Source organism: Pteropus medius, unplaced genomic scaffold (genome assembly GCF_902729225.1).
Source record: "Pteropus medius unplaced genomic scaffold, Ma_sr-lr_union100, whole genome shotgun sequence".
Taxonomy (NCBI): domain Eukaryota; kingdom Metazoa; phylum Chordata; class Mammalia; order Chiroptera; family Pteropodidae; genus Pteropus; species Pteropus medius.
Window position 1 is genome coordinate 1345931 of NW_024349519.1, and position 25681 is coordinate 1371611.

A 25681-nucleotide genomic window follows, 5' to 3' on the forward strand; every position below is an offset into this window, starting at 1 on the left:
GATTCTGCTGTCTTCTCTTAACAGCTGACCTATGACTATCAGTTTGACTTTGAGGACGATCAGCACAAGATCCCCTGCCACTGTGGAGCCTGGAATTGTCGGAAATGGATGAACTAAAAAGCTTTGAGGCTACCAGGCAGGGGAGTCCCCCTACCCCCAACCTCTTCCCTGAAAGGGATGAGGGGGAAGAGAGGTAGCAGCCAGAGCCAGGACCCAGGGGTGGGGCTGCCGGCTGACCGGAGCCCCTGGAGCGGGAGGCTGGGGCAGAGGGCCCTAGGCCAAGCCCACCCTGGGCACCAGGGACAACCCTCTTCCCCGCCACCGGCCCCCAGGCTGGCATTTCTGCCCCCAGCTCCGGGAGGGGCCAGACAGAAGCAGCCATTGGGCATCTCAGGTTTGAGGGGAATATGGGCCGGGAACTACCCAGAAGCATCTGGGAGGCAGCAGGGAGTGGGGAGGAGGATACGTGGCTGGGCATCACAGCCCTGCTGCTCCCACCGACCTCTCTGGCCCAACTCAAGGCTGCAAAGAGACTTGACTAAGCTTGACAATCCCAAAGGCCGGGTCCCACACCTGGCCCTGCCTGCCAGGTTCTGCCCCCATCCTCACCCCCATCCCCTTCCCTCTCAATCTGTCTCTGTCTCCCTCTTCTCCTCTGTGTTTGTCTCTCTATGGGTTGTGTTTCCTTGTTTTCCACTCTGACAAATGCAACATGAACGGGAAAGAGGCGTCCAGCTGCCCAGGAGGGCAAGCCGGGCAAGCCGGGCAAGGAGCCCCCGCACCCACACCTACCTCATTTAAGTGTTGGATTTTTTGCTGTTCTGAAATGTGAGACCCTCTCCAAGCCCCCTACTGCCCCAACTCTCTCCCCCACCTCACTGCCCTCTTCTGAGTGGGTGGAAGGGGGGTAGGAGGAGGAAGAAGAAAACAACAAAAAATCCATCTTCGTTTTTAATTCTGGGCATGGGATGGCGGTTGAGGCTAATGATGAAGATTGGGGATGACTGTTCCCTAGTTGCTCTAGGACTTCCTTCTCCATCTGGACATGGGGGCAGGAGATGTGTGCTAAACCTAGGACCAGGATATCTCCCTCCTGCTTTCCCGACCCCATCATGAGCCCATTTGCCCTCCAGCCCCTAGATGGGGTGGGTGGGTGGTAGGGTGTGGGCTATCCCTGAGTGGCATGCCCATACCCAGTGAGGCAGGGTGTGGCCCGGAGCTCCCACTTTCCCTCAGTCACCAAACTGCTGCTGGTCTGGTGGGAAGGGGTGGTGATGTGGGGGTGGGGAGCTTAGTGTCAGCGAGGGGAGGGTGGGGGGTATTTATCTATTTATACATGGGATTGTACATAGTCTTGTGGGGCATGGGGGAGCCGGCTGGAGGTGAAAACCCTCCCCTCTCCCCCCACCCCCGGGGAGAGCAAATGTAAAACTACTAATTTTTGTGCTTTATATATTCTATATAAATATATCTATTTTCTTTTTACAAAACCAGTTTATAAATGGTAGGGGGGCGTGGGGCGGACACCTGGAGCTCCCCTTGTGGGGGGGCCCCCTCCATTACCCAACCTACCGCCCTTTTCCTCACCCCCTCCTCCCCACCCCCTGGCTGTGACTGCTGTAAGGTGGGGGTAAAGAGGCTGGGCAATTCCCACCCCCTGTTGTATAGTTGGATTACCCGTTGTAACGCACAAAAGTGAGCTGGCCCCAGGGGGGAGCCAGAGGGTGATGGGTTGGTTCCCTGCTTCCCTTTCCCTCCCCTTTCTGCCCAAGCTTGTGCTGCAGTTGAACCTCTTCCTGGGGGTAGGGGTAGATCAGGGGGTGGGTGAGGCCCCAAACCCCTCTCTGATAGGGAGCCGTGGGGTTGAAGATGAAGCTTATATGCAGTTCTCTCCTAGGGGCTGTGGGCAAAGGGCATTTTGTAATTAATATTTTCAAGAATAAAATGTCTGGAGTGTGGGGTGGGCTTGGTGGCGGTGGATGGGCAGGCCTGCTGGAGGGGGAGCACGGTCGCTGTTGTGATTTTAGGTTTGTTTTTGTTTTTGAATTTGGGGGGTTGTGGATTGATGGGGGTAGGGAGATTTTTTATTTTAAGCTGCTTCCTCAACTGTTTCACGCTGCAAACGTTTAAGAGAATAACATCCCCCCACCCTCACAGACACCGCTGTGATTAAATCAGACAGTGGGGAGACTGGGCTGCTACCTCCAAAGCCAGTGGATGTTCCTTTTCCAAGAGCAAAAGGTCTAGGCTACAGGGAGGGGGAGATTGGCTCCTGTGAGTCAGGCTCTGATTGGGGCTTGGGCCCTGGGACTGGGAAAAGGGGAGGGGGCAGACTTTGTAAGCATATGCTAGGTATCCGGTAGTCCTGTAGAATTTAGTAAAGAAACCTTATACAGTTTTTAATTTTTATATAAACTAACTCAGACCCAAGCTACAAGGTTGGAATTTTGGTTGTTGGTTTTTTTAAGTACCCCGCCTGTATAATTGCATCAGAATTCCCTCCTCCCCCTTCCCCCCCGTGTTTGTATTTTGGGTTGGTTTACACTTGCACATATTCAACTTTCAGTTTTTCCCCTTTACAGTCTTCTCCCTTCACCTCCAGGACCCTCCCCCTTTTTAAAAAATAAATCGCTGACAAGTGTGAATCCCGTGAAGACTTTATTTTGTGTTGTGTGTATCCTGTACAGCAAGGTTGGTCCTTCGTAACAGCGGATGAAATGATTCCCTTTTTTAAAGCGCCCTGTCTCCCTCCACCCCCAGCGCCCCTGTCCTTGGCATGTTTTGTATTGGCGATCATTCTGAACTGTACATAATTTATGTTGCAAGAGGCAAAGGGCAAGTTTTGGATTTTGCTTCTTCCAAGTTTGTTTTTAAACGACAAATAAAAAAAGAACATTTTAAATACAAGCGGCTCCGTCCCATCACCCTCGCCGTCAGCCGGATCTGTGAGGTCCGATAGGACTCAAGGGAGGGCGGTTACCAGGCGCGGCCGCACCGGAAGGGTGAGCTCCCCGTTTTCCGCCTTTAGCTGGCGTCTGTTCTAACGTAAGCGGAAGTGGCGTAGCGGTGCCGGACGTGGGCGGGGCCTCCCCCCTTATCCCGCAAGCTTCCTAAAGCGAACGTAGCCAGCGGGCACGTCTTGCAATGGAGACGGTGAGGAGCAATGGAGGGCGGCGGGGGGCGCTGTGGAGCCCAAGGCCCCGCATAGGGTTCGGGGAGGCCTGGGCAGGGGCCGGCGCTGGTACCCAGTAAACGAGAAGCCGGTGTCTAACCTGCTCGTTACCCTGCCACTGTGCTTTTTCACCGGGTGCATCGCCTGAGATGGGCCGCGCCGTGCCTGCCTTCCGTCTGCAGTACTCTCAGCCCAGCGGGCAATAGCTAGCTCCCTCCTTGGATCTCGGGACTTCTTTCCTTTTAGCACCTCAGCCCCCTCAGAGGTTTGCCTGAGAGAGCAGGGTTGTTATTCAGCTTTCCTGGGAGTGGCAGGGGGATTCCAAGAGACCCCTGCTTGCAGGTAGCACCCGGTCTTGGTTGTCTAAGTGTGATCTCTGCAATCCCTGGAAAGAGGGACCTCTGAAAGACTTTTATACTGCTTCGAGGTGTCCCATGAGGTCACATTCCCTTAATAAGACTGAAAAGTAGGTTTTCCCTGAAATAGGGGATCGTTTAGAGGCCTTTGTGTCTCTGGACAAGTTTAGATTATTCTGTGCTCTGCGATTCTCAGCAGGCATGTTGGAATAACCTATTGTTGGCCAGCAGGCATTGAGCAGTTGAGGCAGGTCCATGTCATCCTCCCAGAGATGCTGCAGATTTCCTGCTATATGGACCCACCCTCACAGGAGCCTTTTCTAGCACTGAACCCTTTCTATTCACTTCCTTCTCCAAGAGTTTATAACCATGTATCCTTTTCAAGCAGAGTAACTTTCCTATCTTGGTTTTCATCATCTGATACTGTAGTTGTGTACAGGCTGCAGGTTCACCTTTCTTTGGGTCAGTTACCTGCCCAGAGTAATTATTTTACTGCATCCTTTCTCTGCCTGCAGAGAGACGTAACATGTCCCTCAGGTTATAAAGAAGACAGACCAAAGTGGTAGACTGATTTGCAATTGATCACCCAGGCCAAGGAGTCAGTTGTTACAGATTAAGAGAATTTAGAACAAGAATAAATGGTCTGATTCCATAAATTCAAAATAACACAACAGTTCTTACTTGTAAGTGTATTATGGTTTACAACGTATTTTTATATAGATTTCCTAATTTAACCCACACACTTTATGTACTTTAGGTTCTTGGGATAGAAATTGTTTTAAAAAGAAGCAAAAGGAAAATCTCTGCTTTGAAAATGCTCAGTCTAACTGGAGTAAGGGTGAGGGCAAACAGTGACAGCTATTACTTGAGGTAGACTATAATAAATGCTGTCATCAAGATGCAGAGGACTGGAAGCACAGGGAAGGGAAAAAATTACTGTGAACCTGAGAGGGCATTGCAGGTTAAGAGAACAGTGTGAGCAAGAGCATAGAAATTGAGGTATGTAGAGATTAATTGGGTATGAGAGAGTGGCTTAATGTTGTTGGAGTTTTAGGTTTTGGTCACAGTGGGGGAAAAAAAAGACTGGAAAAGTGGGGTGAGGTCAGGTTGGAGGTATTGCATACCTCACTAAGTTTGATCTTTGTTTTGTAATAAGGGAACTCATGGAAGATTTATGAGCAAGGCAGTGTGTGTGCTTTAAGACTGTTTTTAACAGTTTTCTGTAAATGGATCTACTTCAGAAAGTAATGAGCTCCTGGTTGCTGGAGAAGAAAGTCCTTTTGAAAGGTGACAGCATGAAAGACGAATTAAAGAAGAGGTAGATTTAGGGCAGGAGACCAGTTTAGAGAATGTTGCAGAAGTAAGGTAAAAGCCTAAGTTAAATCTGTGAAAGTGGAAAGGAGAGACATAGACTTGAGGCATATCAGTTTAGCTGATAAATGTTAAGGACACGTTTAGGTCATTCCCTACTCTGTATTTCCAAGCAGACATGTTGGCATAGCTCATTCTTGGGGGAATCGAGTTTACAGTTCTAGGCACTTGGGAGCGAGCAGTGCTGAAAACAAAGATGGGAACCACAGTAAGAATAAAACAGAATTGGAGGGACAGGTGCTGTTTTGTTTTTTTATTAAAGTATTTGAGGAGTCTCTGACATCTGTGGTCGTCCAGCAAACAATTGGAAATATGGATCAGGAGTTTGGAAGAAATTGTGAATCTATGTGTCAGTTCTAACCTGTCTCTGTACTAATATTTGTACTTACATAGTACAGTGGTACTTTCTCACGTTCCCTATGTTACTAAAAGTAGAGGAGGAATGAACATAATTACCCCACTCCTGTGTGGAGAAACAGGCAGAAAGATAAAGTCATTCAGCTGTGTCTGACTCTCTTCTGTATCTAGCTCTATTTAGCTGGATATATCTATTTTCTCTCTGTAACTTAGTCGTATGTCTCTTTGTTCATATCAGTGGACATTATTATCATTATCAATATGAGAGTTAACAAAACAATATGTAAAACCACATGCTAGATGGTATGGGGCTACAAAGAAGAATAAGATAATTCCAGGCTTCCAGGAATTTGTAATCTGGATAGATAAAAATAACTATAGCACAGTATAGTGTGGTATGTCAGTATTATATGGTAGATACAATAATTTCTACAAGTAGCTGTTTCTCTGTCTTTGTATATAGATTTTTATGAGACTATCATATGTCATGTGTGTATCTTTACCAATGAACAGCCCTCTCTCCCACTTACAAATGATGAGGCTGTTGTTCCGATAGCCTTGCCAAAATGCCAGGCCAAGTTGATAGTCTGCTCCTACCCTGTCCCATTAGGGGAGGGAAGTTTAGGGCTGTCTTGCCAAATTGCTTACCAGCCAGCCTCCCAGGTTCAAGCCAAAGCCTTTAATTTTATATTACTACATCAGCTATGGAGGTGAAGTATGATTTTAAGTTAGTTTAGGGATATAACCCAAAGCAAATGGACTCAAACTGTTGATTCCAGTGGATGAAAATTATCATGACCCCTCCTGGGTTCCTAGATGACAATGAAATTTCCAAACGTTCCCACTTGAGGGAGCACAGAGATGTTTCTGAAGGTTTCTCTATATTCAAAGCACACTCTAATCTCAGACTGTCATGGGCAAGGAAACTTGGAAAACCAGTATCCTCTGGGCTGTGGCAGCCTTCGACTAAAAAGGGTACTAAGAGGACTCATGTCCCCAGTTTCAGAACATTTATGCTGCTCATCCACTCCTCAGCCATTCAAGCTTTAACTCTCTCTCTGACAGTCAGCTGCTGGGATCTTCTCTCAATGGTAAGGAGTATGCCTATGATTCCAGTGCCCACAAGTATTCTTAGTGTTTGGGCGAAAGCAGAGTTGTCTTTGGCTCCTGTGTTTTTATAAAAAGGATCTGTGAGAATCTTGTAGGACCATTCCTAAGCCCAGATTTTCTAGTTTCAGCTTTTAAGACCTAATGTTTCATTAGGCAGTGTAATATGTAAGGACATGAACTTTGGAACCACATAGATCTGTGTTCAAATCCCTATTCCACCCATTACCAGTCATGTGACCTTAGGCAGGTTGCCTAATATTTCTTGAACTTCAGTTTCCTAATCTGTGAAAATAAGGCTAATAATAGTATTTACCTCAGAGTTGTTATGAATATTAAATGAATTAATATTTCAAAAGGGTTTTATAGTGCTTTAAAGGAAGTCATTAGTTCACCAGCCCTTCTAATGCTAGGCTAAAGTGGATGGAGCCTAGGAAAGGCTAAATCTCTGTTTCTCTTGTCTCTCCAGGTAACTTCTTCAGATAGCTTCCCAGCTGTGGAAAATGAGCATCCTCAAGGTAAGTGTACTGAAGAGAAGAAACTGGGTATGAAAGCAATAGCCTGACCCTAATTTGTCTTCAGCAATGCTTTGGAACCTCTCCTAGGATCCCTCTTGGGAAAATCAAAGCTGGGCCAGATAATGTGGCAAACCATACAAACCAGGAACAATAATTTGTCAAGATCACTCAGGAATAAATATTGGGGGATGGGGATGATCATTTTCTTCAATATTCAAACCACTTGAGAGGGACTTTTGATGTACAGAGAAAACTCTATAGGCAACTCTGGGCTGGCTAACCAGGTTTTAGAAGTTCCTGGTATTTTGTGAGTAGCCCAGAAATAATGCCACTAGGATTTTATCATCCAGCAAGCTCACTAAAGCCACTAAGTGTACACAAGAAATTATAGAAAGGCCTTGAAAGCTCTTAGAACTAATCTAGAAATAGAAGTACTAAACCCTAAAATCCAGACAATTCCAGCACCTGCCCAAATACCTGGTTAGAATGGAATGGTCCAACTAAGTCATCGAGAAAGAGGCAGAACTTATAGGCATCTCTGGTGTAGGATTTTGCCCAGGAACACTCTTAGGTCTTCCAAAAACACATTTATGGCATTAGGAGTGAGTACACACTTTCTCAGAGCCTTGAAATATGGGCTGAGATCCTAGGACATATTATTAAGAGTCTTTGAGCTCTCCATGAGAATTTTTTAATGTTCTGTTTTCATTTTGTTGGTATCCAAATAAGTTACTATAGTCATAGTTTGAATTATCTGGATAGCTCTTCATAATTGAGTACTACCCCATGGTTTCAGTGTCTGTTTTATGTTTATGAGTACATTTGCATTAACACCAAAGCAAGGGGTCAGAAACTCAAATTGTCTACATGAACCAAGCAGTGATATGGGCTGCATATGACTTGACAACCTGTAGATCTCATTGCATCTAAAAGGAGGCAGCAACTATCCAGGTCTGGTCAACTGTTAATATTCTGGAATTTAAAACCTAGTTTTGTCAGATTTTCTGATTTTAAAAAGAAACTAAAAATTTATTTGTATGTAAATCTCTAGATTTTTAAAATTTGGCAACTGATTTATTTTAAAAACACTAGGAAAGCCAAATCAAATGTGTTTGTAGACCCATAGCCTAAAAGGATAGTATTTAACTGTTAATGTAATGTGTCTTAAACTGGTGTCAAAGACATGTTCTTGGGAGTCTATGGGTTTTCAAATTTGAAGAACAATGGTGAGCTTCCAGTTAAAGATGGTAGATTGAATATATGCATCTACTTTTCTTCCTTCACAAAAAGCCACTAAAACAACCATAAAGGAATTTTATTTTAAAGGTACAAACCCACCAGAATAGGAAGAACAAGAGAGGAGGCAATAGCAATGAACTTTTGGAAGCTGGAAGGCAGACGGAAGAGGGGTAAATGACGTAGCAGACCTCAGAAAACAGAATTATAAACTTGCAGTGGGGAAAGCCAAGAAGCATTGAAGGTCTGAGAAGCAGTCAGATCCCAAGACTGCCTCCTCCATTGAGTGCAGCTGGGCAACTTGTCTTTCCAACTCTGGCAAAGACTGGAGATCTGGAGAGGGACTCAGACCCAGTTGAGGGCTGAGGTACTCTACCAAACACAGGAGCGTGAAGTGAATTATATTGAATGCCAATACCCCAGTCCTTTTCAGAATGCTGACAGAAAAGACTTCATCCTCCAAGCACGATGTTGAATGAATGATCTTCTCTAGAATTTCCTTGAGGGAAAAGCCCTAAAAATGTAACTATTGAGTATTCCCTATCTAAATGGCTCAGTCAGCAAGGCTCACTTACATACTTAAAGCTTCCAGTCAGCTTTAAAGACTCCACTCTTAAAATATGGTTTGAACCCTCCTTTATTTTTTTTTTGAACCCTCCTTTAAACCAAGAATTATAAGACATCTAAAGCCTCTACCATTTTTTTAAAAAATGATCCAAACTGCCCCCACCATGAAAATGAAAAAGCAAAAACAACAGAGGGAAAAAGTCAATGCATAGAGAAGAAAACTTTTAAAATTAACATTAATGTACATTCAAATAAAAAATATATTAACACCATGAAACAAGTACAGGATAATTTTTTTTTAAGTTTGAGAAAACAAAAAGGTGCTCTTTGACATTTAAAGTATAATGGCAAAAAATTTAAACTAAGAGGTTTGGAAATCAAGTTGAAGAAATTTCTCAGAAATAAAATTAAAAAAAAAACAACACCTCACCAAAAGAAAACCAAAAACAAAACCTTAAAGAGTCAGTTTAGGAAGTCCAATATCTAAATAATAGGAGTTACAGAAAAAGAAAACTGACAACACAACAAAGGAAAAGATCAAGGAAATAGCTCAGGAACATTTCCTTAAACAAGGACATTAGTTTTCATATTGAAGGAATTCATTGAATATTCAGTGCAGTATAAGAAGTTGACCCACCCAAAGCGCAATCATCATGAGATTTCAAAACACTGGCAACAAAGAAAATCCTGACTTTCCAGAGAGAAAAAAACAAGTCACATACAAAGAATCAGAATTGCCTCAGACTGTCAACACACCAGAGCTAGAAGACAATGGAGCAATGCTTTCAACATCTTGTAGAAAATAAACTCCAACGTAGAGTTCTATATCCAGCCAAATTCTAAATCAAAGATGAGGGTAAAATAAAGATACCGGCAGGCTGCAAGATCTCAAAAAGGTTGCCTTCCATGCACCCTTTCTCAGGAAGCTACTGGAAGATGTGCTCCACTAAAAAGAGAGAGTATTCAAAAAGATGAAAACATGTGATATAGGACACGAGAGAGCCAATACAGAAGAGATGTGAAAGTGGCCCCCTGGGTGGTGATGAAGGAACATTTCAGGGTGACAGCAGTATACACCAGGCAAACCAGCCCAGACTTGAGCAGGTCAGAAGGCTCCGAGAGACTTCTTTGGGTAGTTTAAATTGATAGACTATCTAATGCTTCTGAACTTCTTCAAAGGAGATTTAAACAATTGGTGAAGAGTTTGGGGGTTGAATTAGTTATAAATACTATTCATAGAAAGTTAAGCAAACAAAGAGATAAGACAATTATTAACTCCAAGGAAAACAAAGTTGTGAAAGAAAAAAAATCAGAGTTTACTGTTTAACTTAGCTCTGAATAATGAATATCCAGTCAAAATTATTTAAATATTGATGTAACCAACATTATATTTTAACTTCTGGGAGGATGGGGGAATGGGTAGTGCATGTTTGTGATGGGGATCCCAGTAGAAAAGAGAACTAAAAATTCTCATCTTCCTTGGATGATAATAGATAATACTCAAAAGTGAAAAAGTCAAGAAAGAGCAATCTAAGCCTGTTATTTATAGACATAGAATAAGTACCAAAAAAATCAGCCAAAAGAGTTCCCATCTCTGTGTAGGGGTAGTAGAAGGAAGTGGGTGCCAGCGACTGCAGTTTTTCTTGACAAAATTTGTAAAACTGTTTGACGCTTTAAACTGTGTACTTGTATAACTTTGGATAAAAAAAATTAAAATTAAAGACAATTGGCGTAAGATTTAAGTGCATGAACTTTGGAATCAGGTAGACCTGTGTCTGAGTCTTTCTTGTCACTTACTAACGGTGTGAACTTGAGCAGTTTATTTAACTGCTTTCTACCTGTTTTTGTCATCTGAAAAATGAGGACACTATTTGCCTTATAGATTTGTTGTAAGGATTAAATGATACAGTATTTCTAAGTACACATAGCATAGTAGGTTGCACATTTGGACTGTTATTTTGGGGGTTGTTGCTCCACTTTAGAGCAAGCAAATAAAATCAGAAGACTGGAAAGATAAACACAGGCAGAGTCTCCTATTTGTATGGAATAGGTGGGATGATTTCTTACGGTCAGCCCAAGATGGACTCTCAGGGTGTTTGGGGCCAGGTTGATTGCGCATTGGGCTTCAACTTCTTGTTGATCTGAAATGGCCCAACTTGGACCATGACTTTCTCATCGGCGGGTCTTAAAAAAAATTTAAGAAGCTTAATTGAGCAAAGAGAATAAGTGAAAATGTGCTAAATATATGAAAGGGAAAACTTGAATTAAAGATGAGAAAAAACTTTTAGACTAGAACAGGTTAATGAGATATAGACTTTCTGTTTCAATTGGCTATCTTTTGCCTAAGGAGCCAATAGGTATAGTCCTACCTGGAGATGGAAGTTGGATGAAATGGTTTCTAAGGGGTTTGTTCCTAATGGTACAGTAGGAACAATACAGATAATAATATAGGGAACCTTATTTAAAAAATCATGCTCTAAATATTTGAGCAACTACAACACTTTTATTTTCTGCCTCTTTTGATTGTGGGTTGTTGCATGGAAGGAAGCTACTAACTGTCCCACCCTATGCAGAGACCCCAGAATCCAACAATAGCGTGTATACTTCCTTCATGAAGTCTCATCGTTGCTATGACCTGATTCCCACAAGCTCCAAATTGGTTGTATTTGATACGTCCCTGCAGGTGGGTGAAATCCTTTTTCCTTTCCTCTCATCCCAAGATCACCCCATCTCTTTCTATGGGGTTAGTGTCATGTTTTCCCCCAACATACACATTCCAGGTTCTTTTAAAGTCCTGCCTGCTTGTGAATTTCCCTTTTGTCAATAAAATTCTTTTGGCTATAGGTAAAGAAAGCATTCTTTGCTCTGGTGACTAATGGTGTACGAGCTGCCCCTTTGTGGGATAGTAAGAAGCAAAGCTTTGTGGGTAAGCAAAAATTTCTGGAACACAGTATTATTGCATCTTGTGCTGGGCATGGAGAAAAGCTTTGAGCACTGCTGAGGGTTCTCGTCTTGACCTCTAGGCATGCTGACCATCACCGATTTCATCAATATCCTGCACCGCTACTATAAATCAGCCTTGGTAAGGAACCTTAACTTAGCCCAATGATCAAAACCATTTCCCCTGCCTAAAGGTCCCTCATTTTCATTTCTTCCAAGCAAATCACAAGAGGTTTATGAAGCAAGGAGATCAGGTCTCAAGTTCTGTTGCTTCTGCCTCCAGGTACAGATCTATGAGCTGGAAGAACACAAGATAGAAACTTGGAGAGGTATGTAGAGAATCGGAAGTTGTAAAAGGATAAAGGGATGGACAATTTCCTGGGAAATGGTTTTCCATGGTGGTATTTTGTGAACCTTTCTTTTCCCTTCAGAGGTGTACCTACAGGACTCCTTTAAACCACTTGTCTGCATTTCTCCTAATGCCAGGTGAGTTCCAGTTACCCATATATCCAGAAGGGGAAGAGCCTTGCCATCAACATAGCTAAGGCCCTAGACATCCAAAGATCCAGAGGCAGAAGAGAGAAAAAAGACAGACAGACAGACAGACAGACACACAGACACACAGACACACACACACACACACACACACACACACACACACACACACCACCCCTTCCTCCCCAACTATCAGTTTCCCCTGTATATAAACACACTCTAAGGAGCTATTTAACCATCCTCAGGCCCAGCACTGCGGTACTTATCATTATCCCCAAACTTTCCACAGCTTGTTTGATGCTGTCTCTTCATTAATTCGAAACAAGATCCACAGGCTGCCAGTTATTGACCCAGAATCCGGCAACACCTTGTACATTCTCACGCACAAGCGCATCCTCAAGTTCCTCAAATTGTTTGTAAGTGCTCCTCAGTCCAGTTTTTACTTCTTATATACTGGGTTGGAAGGGTATCCAAGGGTAGTATGGGGGGCCTTGAAAATCAAGCCGATTCCTCTTTCCTCAGATCACTGAGTTCCCCAAGCCAGAGTTCATGTCTAAGTCTCTGGAAGAGCTACAGATTGGCACCTATGCCAACATCGCTATGGTCCGCACTACCACCCCTGTGTACGTGGCTCTGGGCATCTTTGTACAACACCGAGTCTCAGCCCTGCCTGTGGTTGATGAGAAAGGTGAGAGATTGGGCAAAAGGAGAGGGAAGGCTCCAGGGAAGCCAGGATGGCTCTGGCTTCTCAGCTCAGCCTGAAGGGTGATTCTCTGGGCAAGGGGAGCCTTGGATGCCAGATTCTCCTTGCTGAGCTGCCTCTGTCCCCCTAGGGCGTGTGGTGGACATCTACTCCAAATTTGATGTTATCGTGAGTGATTGTGGAGGGACTGGGAGGTAGGGAAAGGGGTGGCATGTTCAATGTGGAGAGGGAGAAGAGTCTCCTCTGGGGCCTAAGGGATTTAAGAAGCTTCTAGGCTTTGAAATCCTATTTGAAAAGGAATTGAATGAGCTGAGTGTGGCTCATGGGCATGGCTAACAACTGCCCTAAATCCCTCTGGTGAGGTTGGGTGGGCTCCAGGTGTGAGGGCTGGCTTCCTTGCTTCCCTGCAAGCACCTTCCCTTTTCTCCCCAGAATCTAGCAGCAGAAAAGACGTACAACAACCTAGATGTGTCTGTGACCAAAGCCTTGCAACATCGATCACATTACTTTGAAGGTGTCCTCAAGTGCTACCTGCACGAGACTCTGGAGACCATCATTAACAGGCTGGTGGAAGCAGAGGTAGGGAGGAACAGTGACGCAAAAGGAACTGGGGAAGCAGCCTTGAGAGAGGGGTTTGGCAAGGAGGGTAGGGCCTAAAGGGCTCCCCCTAACTGAGGCTGGCACTAAATATCCCTTGTTGCTCTCTGCAGGTTCACCGACTTGTAGTGGTGGATGAGAATGATGTGGTCAAGGGAATTGTATCACTGTCGGACATCCTGCAGGCCCTGGTGCTCACGGGTGGAGAGAAACCCTGAGCTGGGGAAGGGGTCAGATGGCAGCAAGGGATATGCCCACTCACTGTCCTCCCAAAGCTGTGGAAACCACAGATGGAACCTTGAGAGAATTGTAACTCTGTTCCCTGTCTGGGACCCCCCCGCCCCCCAACCCTTCTACCTTGGAGCTGGGAAAGGTGGGGAGGGAGAGGAGAATGGATTTTTAACTGTCCTATCCTCACACATACGCTTGAGGAAAACTTCCAGCCCAGCCCAGCCCATCCTAGCGGGTCCTCTTAGACTCAGCCCCTGTTCTGGGTGAAATATGAACTCCATGCCCCTCAGGCAAATTCTGATCTCTAAGAGATCACAGACCTTACCCAGCTTTTGCCTGTATGTCCGTCCCTGACTCCAGCCTAAGATAATAGCACAACAAAACTCTTCGTAAAAATCTTTTTATTCATCCTGTTTCATGCTGTATGGAGGAGGCTAAGTCCATTTAGTGACATTTCTTCTCATAAGAGGAGTAGGGAGGACAGCCTTTGGGTTCCTGTGCTGTGTGCATATGAAGGGAGGAGGTGGGGTTAGGTGGAGGAGGAAGGCAGAGTGGTTAGCTGAGGTTATTGCTTTTCATGTAAAACCTAATTAAAATGACAGGAATCTCTTCATGGTATTGCAGTGTTTGCTTTTTATAGTTGATAGATATTCTTGCTTCAACCTTCCTACTTCATATGGCTTCTTCAGCTTAATAATAATAATAATAATAATAATAGCACACATGCTTATATAAAACTGTCAGGCACCTTTCTCTGCTTTACACATATTAATTCATTTAATCCTCAGAACAATAGTAGATATTATTCCAGTTTTATAGATTTAAAAGAAACAGCACAGAGAGGCTCAATAACAAGCCAAAGGCCACACAGCTAGTAAAAAGTAGAGCAAGGATTTAAACCCAAACAGTCTAGCTCCAGAGCGCATGTTCTTTACAACTACACTAGACGTAACTACCTTTCTAAGTTTCCATTCATAGATGTTCCCCACCCTAATCCCTGTGGTCGTTCTTATTACTCCATTTTCACCTCTGCCTGGATTATAGCTGGGACCCCAGGAAAATCCTATAACAGTATTAGGTCTCCAGAGAGTAGACAGACTGAATGTCTCCTTTAAGCAAGGAGACATGCTACCATCAGCCTTTCTTAGAGAAGGTTGGACTGTGTGTTTGGATTTTGCTAAACTGGCACTGTCTTTGAACCTATAAATCCCTGGTGATTCTTCCAAGGTGAGAATGAGCTGGAGGGAAGGGGAGGGGGTAGCAGCAGGACTTATGGTCACCCTATCAGACCCTTTCCCTGTGCTGAAACGGTCTGGGCCAAAACAGTAGTCAGCACCTAGCATAAGGACACCTAGACTGTTGGGTATGAGCCAAATTCTAGGTACCATTTCACTGCTGCCTTGCAGGTAAGATAACATTTCTGTCTTGGATACTAAGACTAGAAGCAATTTCAGAGTAACTCTTTGCCCTTACTCACACTGTGCCTAAGAACTCTGACAAACCCAGCCATACCATACTGGTCCCTCCACGCCACACTTCCTGATGGAATGCAGGAAAAGCATTGAAACAGCTTTCAGTGCTGCATCGTGGCTTTGAAGAAGCCCCTACTTGTGCATTCATCTCTTCACAGCTCTCACAGCACATTCCCAGACTTGAAGGAGGGAGATATTCCAAGTTATTAGAATTAGGGTATGTTTATGTGTGTGGGGGTGGATGCATAGAGGAAAAGACAGATGTCTCCTGGTGTCACATTCCATCATGAAGTGGGGTTTATCTAGGAAGGAGGCAAGGGTTTTAAAAAGCCGTAGGACTCTGGTGGGACCTGGGCGGAAGGAGGCATCTTCAAGAAAAGAGCCGTCAGTGCAGCTGGTAGGTGTAAAGGTGGGGGGCGTCAATGGATGGGGGAGGGGATGTGTGAGGTCTCTCTAAAGGCCTATGTTAGGGAGCAGGAGGCCTGGGTTTTCTTGCTCTCATTCTCAGTTAAGTCTCTGCCCCACAACAATCCTGGCCCTATCCTCTTAGCAGGAAGCATCTGTACCCAAAGGCCTGCAGGTACTTTAGTGGTAAACAAATGGGAATCTCTTGCTTCTCCCTGCTAAAACCCAACCAGTCTCAGAGTCTGAGGATGGAGCAGAAAGACAAGGAACAATATATGGGAACCTCATAGCCTGCTTTTCTTACCTATTACTCTCCGGAGAGGCAAATTATCCCTTCTTCTTCAGGAACCAGTGCCATACACACTCTTCCCCCACCTCCCCACACCCCTCCCTTCCACTGGAGCTGCTGCCATGGTTGCCAGGCATGGTTGCTAAGTCTCTGCATGGAAGGGTTGGCGTAGGCTGTGCTGCCACTAACATTACCATGGTGAATCAGGGGGACACCTGGTATAAGCTTGGGGGGAGGGATCATGTGGATGTAAGCAACAACCCCTAGGACAAAATAAGCCTAAAAGGTGAGCATCTTAAGCACAACTTCAGGTGTGGGCTGAGTGAGCTAGGCATTGTGGTAGTGGTGATGGGGAGCTCTATGCTGGAAAACAGGGACCGCTTTTATCATTTCAGTTGCTAGGGCTTGGTTTTGCCAAGGGAGCACACCGTTCTTCCTCCATCCCCTCTGAAAGGGTGCAAATGCATAAGCACCCTAGTCTGTCCTCCATAAGGCTGAGCAAAGCTGTGTGGGAACAGAACAGTATGACCCCAAAATCCTAGCTTTTGGATTGGGGGAAGTAACATGGTGTCAGGAGAGTGCTCCATAGGTGCCCAAGGACAAACATCTAGAATGAGAGGCAGCTTCTATGGCCAAGACAGACTCCTGTGTCCTGCTGTACCTGGGCTGCAGTTAAGGGTATGAGGGTCACCCTTTCTGAGCTTGGGGAAGGGAGCTCCTATCCTCCCCCACCCCCAGCTCGTACAAAAGCTGCATGAAAGCCACCACCTCCTCCCTCCACCACATGGAAGCTGGTTACTCATCTCCTCTCTGCACCCGAATGCCATTGCTGCTAAAAATAGCCCCCCCCAGCCGTGGGCCAGCCCCTCCTGCACCCCAAACCCATGGAAACCAGCAAGATTGGCAGGCAGAGACACTGAGTTCATTTCCATCATCTCCCTGTCGAAGAGAAACTGAAGTCCGAGGCAAGAAGTCAAGGGCAGAACCCTGGTGGTCAGGCACCCTGACAAGCAGGGAAGTGAAGGGTTAAAACGGAGGAACGTTGAAGAAATGGGGCGGGGGAAGGGGCACTGTTAGCTTGGCAAGAATAAGAAGTCCCCTGCCCACTCCTGCAAGTCCCATCAGGCTTGGGAGACAAGAGCAGTGGGAAGGGGCACCAGATCCCGGGCCCCAGGGGGTGGCCGTGCACGTGGGGGAGGTAGCAGACCGGTGCCGTCCGCGCCGTGACATCGCGCGCGGGCGTGCGCGCGCTCGAGCGCATACACACACACACACACACACACACACACACACACACACAGACAAGCACGCACACACACACACACACACACACGCTGCTGGCATATATAGTCCCCAGTCGCTGGGCCCGCCGCTGCAGTGGGCGCCGGATTCCTGGGCTGGGAGGGGGCTTCTCGGGGCGGGTGGGAGGGTGGGGGGCCAGGGTGGGGTGGGGCAGGATGCTGGATGGCCAGCTATTCTCCGAGGGGCCTAACAGCCCCCGGGAGCTCCAGGATGAGGAGTCTGGCAGATGTCTCTGGGTGCAGAAATCCAAGCTGCTGGTGATCCAAGTGAAGACTATTTCCTGTCATTATAGTCACCGGACCCCTCTTCGACAGCCCATGGACTTCCAGGCCAGCCACTGGGCCCGTGGTCCCCAGAGCCGCACGTGAGTGAAGGCGGGGTGAGGGGAAGAGAGTGGTGAGGCGGGAGTGGGGTCCGGACCTCCCTGCAGGCAATAGCCAGTGTTGCTGGTACCCTGTTCCCTTCCCATGTCCCTCCCTTCCCGAGGGTTAGGGCCTGACCTATTCCATCGTTATTTTGGGGGGGGACAGGAGTAGGTGTGAGGAAGGGCAGAAGGTGAAATGGGGCAGGCGCTGTTAAAGCGTGCCTAGAGAAATGATGAGGAGTCTCGCTTCGACTTCGGTCCTAACACATACTCACGTGCGCATACACAGTCACACACACACCTCCACACAGGTGCCCCAAGTGGCCTGCAGTGTTCCCAGCTCCCCAGCCCTCGGCTCCCTTCCCCAACAAACTGCTCACCTGGGTTCCTGATCATTGTCCCAGGTGTGGGCCGCGCCTGGGATCCCCTGAGCCGCCGCCCCGCCGGCCCTGGGCCTCCAGGGTGCTGCAGGAGGCGACCAACTGGCGGGCGGGGCCCCCGGCCGAGGCCCGAGCCCGGGAGCAAGAGAAAAGGAAAGCGGCATCGCAGGAGCGGGAGGCCAAGGAGACCGAGAGAAAAAGGCGCAAGGCTGGTGGGGCCCGAAGGAGCCCCCTGGGTCGGCCCTGCCCGGAGGTCCGGAACGCCCCTCGGGTGGCCCAGCCTACAGGGCTACCAGCTCCGTCACGGCCCGAGCGCCTGGGGCTTGTATGGCGACCGCCCCGTCCATCCGCGCAGCTGCAGAGCGACCCAGAGGCAGCGTGGGCGGGGCCCTGGGGAGGTCGCAGGCCAGGGCCCCCCAGCTACGAGGCTCACCTGCTGCTGAGAGGCGCTGCTGGGACCGCCCCGCGACGCCGCTGGGACCGGCCACCACCCTACGTGGCTCCACCTTCTTATGAAGGTCCCCATAGAACCTTGGGGACTAAAAGAGGCCCCGAGCCCTCCCAAGCACCCGCCTCATCAGCACCTGCGCCTACTCCGGCCAGGACGGAGGGTGGGTGCACAAAGAAGAGGCTGGATCCTCGGATCTACCGGGACGTCCTTGGGGCTTGGGGTCTCCGACAGGGGCGCGGTCTCTTGGGGGGATCCCCAGGCTGTGGAACTGCCAGGCCAAGGCTGGAACCCCGCAAAAGAGCCACGGAGAAAAGCCTGGGGCTGGCTGATGCTGGTCAGAACAATAGTAGCGATGGCTACCCCCAAGCCAAAGCTGCTGGGAGCCCAGGCACAGCGACAGCTCCTGCAGGGTCTGCAGCTGCTGCTCCCAGTCCCCCGCGTCCGGCTCCTAGGTCCAGGCCCCATGTCAAGGGCTCCTGGGAAGGGAAAGAAGGTAGAGAACAGAGCTGGCTCCCCAACTGCTGGATTTCCTCCCTTAAAAAGCAGCCACCCCGACTTAGCCAGACCCTCCCCAGACCCTGGGCTCCAGGAGGCACGGGATGGAGAGATTCTCTGGGTCATAGAGAAGGAGCCAAGACCGAGACCTTGGCGGATTGGAAGGCGACCCGCCGCGCCCACACCCTGCCCCGCAGTTCCCGTGGCCCCGTTCGTGGAGAAGGCGTCTTTGTCATTGATGCCACGCGTGTGGTGATAAGGTCCCAATATGTTCCGACCCCTCGAACTCAGCATGTGCAGTTTTTGCCCGCTGGGGTGCCACGCGCTGAGGGGGATGCCCTTGGCCAACCAAAGCCCAACAAGAAGGAGAGCAAGGGGGCCGCTGTCTTTCCTCCTCCTTGCCAAAAGCTGCAGTTGAGCAGTCGCCTTTCGCACCAGCAGGGTGGAGGGCGCGGGTTCGAGGCTGAAGGCGGGAAGCCCGCGGACTCCTCATTGGAGGAGCGCGCCTCCCGCATCCTGGGGCTTCCAATGGGCGAAGTAAACTTGCAGAAGGCCCCCTCACAGCCAGTTAGCTCAGAGCACTCAGCCTTAAGCCCAGTGGCTTCGGGAGGTGCGGGCAGTGCCAAGGGCTTGAGGGAGGTGGTGGCGGTCCCGCGGCCCACGAACCGGAGCTGGACGCGGATCCCGGGGCCCTACGCCGGGGCCCTGCGGGAAGCCGTGTCCCGCATCCGCCGTCACACCGCCCCGGACTCGGACTCGGACGAAGCTGCGGAGCTCAGTGTCCATAGCGGCTCTTCTGATGGAAGCGACACAGAAGCCTCTGGCGCCTCCTGGCGGAATGAGAGGATCCGGCCCCAGGAAGGCAGGAAGACAGCAGAGCTGAGCGACAGTATCCGAGAGATTATAGATGTCATCAGCCGAACCGAGGAGGCCCTCTTTGGGGCGAGGGACACTAAGGGGACCCCACAGGGAAATAGGGAGCGGCAGTAAGAGGCCTTTTCTTGTATTCGTGTTCCCCAACCCATCTATCCTCCCTCACTGGTCCCCTTTCTTTCTCACAGACTTTTTTGTACCCTTACCTATATCAGTTCCCATACTTGAAATAGAAAGGAAAAGGAGCCTCTGCCGATTCATGATTTTTTTTTTTCAGGTAAGGTGAGGGTGAGCAATGGACTTTAATACCTGCTCTATTCAGTGCGCTCCAGTAAGGTCTTCAGCAAAAGTGTAGAACTGAACAGAGGCCTGGCCGAGAGCAGACAGGAGGGCAGGAATGGTATAGTCATGGGAGGACAACTTTAGGGCAGGGCCTCTGGACAAGAGAGAGAAAGTGATGGAGAAGCTTCAGACTGAGGTGACCAGGTGACAGAGAGGTCCTGTCAGAAAAGGAAGAGGTCCAGAGCAACCAGCAAAGCAGGAAGAGAGTTCACTTCAAATGTCACAAGTCTAGGGTTCCAATCCCAACTCTGACACTGACTTGCTGGGTGAACTTAGGCACGTCACTGCCCCTCTTCAGGCCTCCTAGTATGTAAAATGAGGGAGTTCTAGTGTCCATCTCTGACACTTTGGAGCCTTGGGGGAAGCTTTTATCGCATCCTCCCTTTCAAAAGCCAAAAAAAAAAAAAAAGATTAGGAATAAGTGAACAGAGTCTGAAGGTTCCTGGGTGGCTTCATTGTCACCTGTGCTCATTCTCTGTTCAAGAGACTGTCCAGGGTTTGCAGAAGAGCTGAGTAAATATTCAACGACTCCTATCACAGTCTCTCAGGTTTAGGTAAGGGCTCCCAAAGTCAGGGCAGGATGGTGGCCTTGTCACTGTCCTTGGCCTGTGATGGTCCCAGCAGGGGAGGGAAGGCAGCCAGTGAATCAGCTTGGAACCTCTTTAGACCTTTCCCTCCTCCTCCTCCTCCCCAATGTTTCTTAGTGATGCTCTGAATCGTTTCCATGATGTCCCACCCAGGTGATATCACTCATTTGAAAGAACTCTGAGAATTTCTTGCATCTCTGCCTCTTCCAGAAACCGGCCAGAGAAGGAAGAGGGAGGTTAGTCCCAAAAAGCCTGTAGGTGTGGGGTGTGATGCTCGCTGTAGCCACTATGGGGCGCGCGCAGGTCGCGGATTTCCCCGGTAGCTAGTCCGCGAGTCCCTTCTACCCCGGTACTGCCAATTAATCAATTGATCCCTAGTTACTGCGCGGCGGTCTCCCGCCTTGCTGCCTCCAAGCGCGCGAAGTCGGGAACAAGCCTCTGCACTTCCAGACCTCTGGAGCACGCCGAGCCCCTCTTTGTACTCATCCACGCCAATTGGCTTGAGATCCAGACACTGAAGACTTTTTTTTTCCTCTCTGATCTTGAACACCTCCTCTCTCTATTTACTAGCCATGTGAACTTGGCCAAATCACTTCACCTCCCTGAGCCTCAGTTTCCTCATCTGTCAAATGGGGGTATATAAACACCTACCTCGCAGGGTTGTTGTGAGGATTTAATGCGATAATATATGTAAAGCGCCTTGCACAGTGCCTGGCACACAGTAGGCGCTCAATAAATCTAAGCTTCCCTTTATCTAACTTTGGCCTCTTGTTCCTTTCACCGACCGTTTCCCCACAGTGTCCCTCTCCCAGGTCTCCTCCGCTCTTTCCTGCTCGGTGGGCGGTATGGGGGACTCCTTTCTTTGATGGAAACTCCCGGCCCACTCTTGTCTCCCCCAGTTCGGACTCTCCCTTCTTTGCCCCCCACCCCACCCCCTCCCTTCCCACTGCCCCGACGCACTCCCCCCATCCCCCATTCCGGGCAAGGGCTGAGTCAGCCTGGGTAAATTTAGCCGCCGACTCGGCGGGCGCGGGGGCTTCACCCAGACTCAGTCACAGAGTCCTGGCCGGGCCCTTGGCCCCGCCTCTGCTCCCACCCCCACCAAGTCCCGCCAACTCCAACTAAGGCGCAGCGTTCAGATCCCCAGTCCCGCTCTCAAACCACTTATGGTTTTGGTCTCCAATTATCTCGATGTCACTCTCCACCCGCACCCAGAGAGACTGGGCCGGACGAGGAGGGGGCTGGGCAGCCTGGGAGACAGAGGAACTGGACCTTAAACCAGAACTCCTGACCTTGGTTCATTGGAGGAGAAGAGGGGTCCTCTTTGGGCTTCTGAACCTGTGGAGAGAGCAGGTTCTGTAATGGACCCAGGAAGGTCCATCCCAGAACCTGCCTGGAACCTACACTGCCAGGTTTTAAGATAGCTCTAGCTCCTGCTGGACAGAGATCAAAGTTTCATGAGGTCTGTCTCCCTTCCACCTACAGTTCTATCTACTACCAGTTCTAACTGTTGAGCATTTACTAAGCACCTAAGAGGAACCAGGCACCCGCTGGGCTCCAGGAAAGGGATGAGTAAGACCTGCCTGACAATGGGTTGAAGGTGAAAACACACAAGTAATGATAGTATTGAGCAGTGAGTGTTAAGTACTTTAAGGAGTCAAATAAGGGAGACTGGATTTAGGGAAAGGGTTTCCAAGTAGAGGGAGCAGCAAAAACAAGAGGTGTGGATGTGGGGGAAATGGTCTGGTTTGGCTGGAATTGAGGATACATTAATGGGAGTTGTGAAAGATAAAGGCAAGAGTGAAAACTGAGGCCAGGATGAGGTGGGCCTGGTACAACTGAGTGTGTGCCTTAGACCTCTGGGCTTGAGACGAGGATGGACTTTAGGATAGCAAGAAGATAGAGGAAGGCCAAGACAGCAGTGAAAACATCTGCCTGGACTTTGCTACAGCCCAGAAGCCCCAAGGCTCCAGAGCTGATAGAAAAAGTGAGCTGCGTGTGATAGTGGAGGGACAGGCCCTGTTAGAGTAGGCTCCACCATGCTGCCTGAGGCACTTTGAGGCTGAACACCCAGGAAGCCATTTTCTAAGAGCTCACCCACATTGCTACCATTGTCAGAGAATTAGAGTAGTGTTGTGTTTCGAACATAAACTCTGGGGCCTGGCAGCCTGGATTTAAATCTTGCTTCTACCTCATACTAGCTGTGTGACCTTGGGCAAGTCACTCAACCTCTTTGTGCCTTGGTGTCCTCAGCTATAAAACCGGATTATTAATAGTGCTCTTATCATAGGCTTGCTTGGAGGATTAAGTGATTCAATATGTAAAGCACTCAGAACAGTGCCTCGTACCTAGTAAGTGGTACATAGTAAATGTTAAACTCTGATTAGTAATGCTCTCTGGGGCTATTTCATTAGTGTTGGGGATATAGGAACAGGAAGATGGGAGAGAGAGAAGTAAAGGTAGAGGAAGAGGAGGAACAGGCAGAAGAGAGGAGAAGGGATCCCTAGGCAGAAGACAAACAACCCCTTGAATAGGTAAATGGTGTACTGGCAGCACTTGGGTGGTTAAGGTGTCAACGTAACATGCCTCCCTCCCCCAGGACTTCCTCCATCTTTGCCTAAGCGTGGAGTTAGCACCAGCTCTAAAGATCTGGGGAGAAAGAGAGAGAGAGAGAAAGGAAGGAATGACTGCAGGTCTGGTGGCCAGCCCTTGGTGAGCCATATCTCAGTCTAGCCCCACAGGGCCCTGTGGGTGGGAGGCTGGAGGCTCCCTGCTGTGAAAATGACTTCTAAATCTGGCTGTGTCTGCCAGCCACCCAGCCTCGAGGCCACACCCACCTACCCCACCTTGGGACAGCGTCACAGGTCAGGAGTAGGGACAGCAGATGCAGGAGGGTGTGATCAGTTTGGGGCAGCAGCCCTCAGGTTAGCACTGGCACTACTACCCTCCCCACAGCCAGGTTCTTCACAGGGAATCCCCTTTCTGTCCAAAATGGGGCCCAATTAATATGACTTTCAAGGAGCTGAGAGCCTCTTCCCATTTCAGATGCTCAGGAGAGCCTGGGACTTCCCTTGATCAGCCACAAATTAGTAAAGGAAACAAAGAACCAGACCATAGCTCTAGGACTTTAGGGGATTCAGGGTCAGGAGTGTATGTATGTGTGTGAACCAGGAGAGATGGCCAAACATGAGTACATGGGAAGTATGCAAAGTATGTCTGTGGTGAAAAGAGTCAGCATTCACTCAGTTATTCCTCTGTTCATTCACTCACTGAACATGTATACCTGGCCCTAGGAATACACAAGAGACTCAGATATAGCTCCTAACTTCAAGGAGCTCAAAGTCTAGGGTGTGTGTGAGATAAAGGAAGGGATGTGGAAGAGGAAACCCACAGAGTCATTACAGTGCAGGCAGTACAAAATAACATATGTTTATGAAGGCATTCCAGAGCAGGAAGGAAGGAGCAGCTCTCAGACTGTGATTTCTGGGAAACAGGAATACCAGGCTTCTGTGAGAGAAGTCACTGAAGATGCATAGTCTTGGCAATGAGCAAGCTCCCTCCCTGGAAGCCCCTGGTACTACATAGCCTTTTGTGAGTCCTTTTAGAGAACAGTTGCCCCAACCATCCATCCATCCATCCATCCATCCATCATCATCCATCCATCCATCCATCATCATTTGTTCATCCATCCATGCATCCATGCATGCATCCATCCATCTATACATCTCACTTATCCATTTATTCATCCATCCACTAACCTATCTGCTATTCACCCGTTGTTTTATCCATGTTTACATTCATCCTTTATTCATCCATCCACCCATTTATTCTGTTAACAAGGGTATATGATGTGCCTAGCTCAGTTCTGCAAGGGATGCTATGATAAACAAAACACAGAGCCCATATCCTCGGGAAGCTAGAAGCCTAGTAGGAGGATGAGTAACATACACAGATAACCATCCATGGGACAGTATACGCTGTTAATGAAATCCCTGCCAAGAAGGTGCTTCAGGAGGCAAGGCCACTTTGCCAAGGGAAATTAGAAGAGCTTCATGGAGAAAGGAACATTCAAGTTGGGTTTCAACAGGGGGAGATGGGGAAGAGGTGTATTACAGAGTGTGGGCAAAGGTAGAGAGGTGGGAAAGCACACAGCTTTCACAGGAAACAGAGGCACTGGAGAATGCAGAGGTGCAGAGGAATAGGATCCTGGAATGATGCGTGGTAGCTAAATCATGAAGTGCCTCTGGAAAGCAAGGACACACATTTGAGCTTTAGTGAGAAGAGCTGAGGGAGAAAAAATGAGGGGCAGAGGGTGTTTGAGCTACAAATGTCCCAATTGCCTCCTCAATGCTTATGGCATTGTTTTCTCTGCTGCTTGATTATGACCTTTGTTGGTCTTGATGCCTTGTGGAAATCCCCACTGGACCGTGAGGTACTTAAGGGAAGTGCCTTTGATTTAACTCTGTATCCCCTACAAGCTTGGCCTGGAGCAGGCTCTCAGCAAATGCTGGCAGAGGAAGGAAGAAGTGATAAAACTGTGCCACAGGACCACTGTCCCAGCAATTCAGAGTCAGATATATAGGAGGATGGGTGGCTGTGCCTGGTGTGACCTCATTCCTAATCTCAGGACCCTGCTTTCTTTGCTGGGGTCTCTCCAGAGCCCTACCAAGAATCGCCACAAGGTGGCGCTGTTCCAACTACAGCTCCGAGTTTCGCGAAGGTCCTTAACGTTTGCAGCTGGTGCAGTGTCCCCAAGAACTGTTCCCAGATGGTCTAGACATTTCCTTCCAGAAAGTCCTGAGACAGATTGAAACGCCTGAGTACATCTATGGAAGAGAAGAGCTGACAGACTCCCAACCCCAACACAAGTACTACAGGTTTCATCTACGTATCTATTCATTTGACAGTATCTAATATGTGCCAGGTACAATGTTAGGCTCTTGGAAAAACAGCTATGATCAAGACACAGGCCCTTTGCTCAAGGAGCTCACCAACTTGTCCTGACCAAATCTTCCTTCACTATTGTCTCTCTTTCTGTCTCTGTCTCTCTTACACACATGTACAAATGTAC

The 25681-nt window shown here is 48.2% G+C and overlaps 3 protein-coding genes across 6 annotated transcripts in view; all 3 read left to right on the forward strand.

Moving 5' to 3' along the window:
• KMT2D (lysine methyltransferase 2D) overlaps positions 1–9103 on the forward strand; it is a 45795-nt gene extending 36692 nt beyond the window's left edge. The window contains 3 exon segments of the mRNA XM_039882148.1: positions 25–3153; positions 6833–6881; positions 8208–9103. Coding sequence (XP_039738082.1) covers positions 25–117 — 93 coding nt within the window. The 3' untranslated portion in view covers positions 118–3153; positions 6833–6881; positions 8208–9103.
• PRKAG1 (protein kinase AMP-activated non-catalytic subunit gamma 1) lies at positions 3023–14268 on the forward strand. 4 transcript variants are annotated; one of them, XM_039882145.1, is made up of 12 exons: positions 3023–3153; positions 6833–6881; positions 11258–11367; positions 11529–11610; positions 11708–11766; positions 11908–11953; positions 12056–12110; positions 12409–12535; positions 12642–12807; positions 12953–12990; positions 13255–13401; positions 13533–14268. In XM_039882145.1, exons 1-12 carry the CDS (start codon positions 3145–3147, stop codon positions 13635–13637), a joined length of 993 nt encoding a protein of 330 aa, XP_039738079.1. In that variant the 5' UTR covers positions 3023–3144; the 3' UTR covers positions 13638–14268. The 4 variants fall into 4 exon arrangements, with proteins under 4 accessions (XP_039738079.1, XP_039738080.1, XP_039738081.1 ...); XM_039882146.1 differs by having other exon boundaries at positions 3067–3153; positions 11229–11367; XM_039882147.1 differs by having other exon boundaries at positions 3106–3153; positions 11214–11367.
• A 3005-nt stretch (positions 14269–17273) lies between these two features.
• DDN (dendrin) lies at positions 17274–20432 on the forward strand. The gene is made up of 2 exons (XM_039882149.1): positions 17274–17482; positions 17887–20432. The coding sequence occupies exons 1-2, from the start codon at positions 17274–17276 to the stop codon at positions 19796–19798; spliced, it is 2121 nt and encodes a 706-aa protein (XP_039738083.1). The 3' UTR covers positions 19799–20432.
• Positions 20433–25681: the final 5249 nt, after the last annotated feature.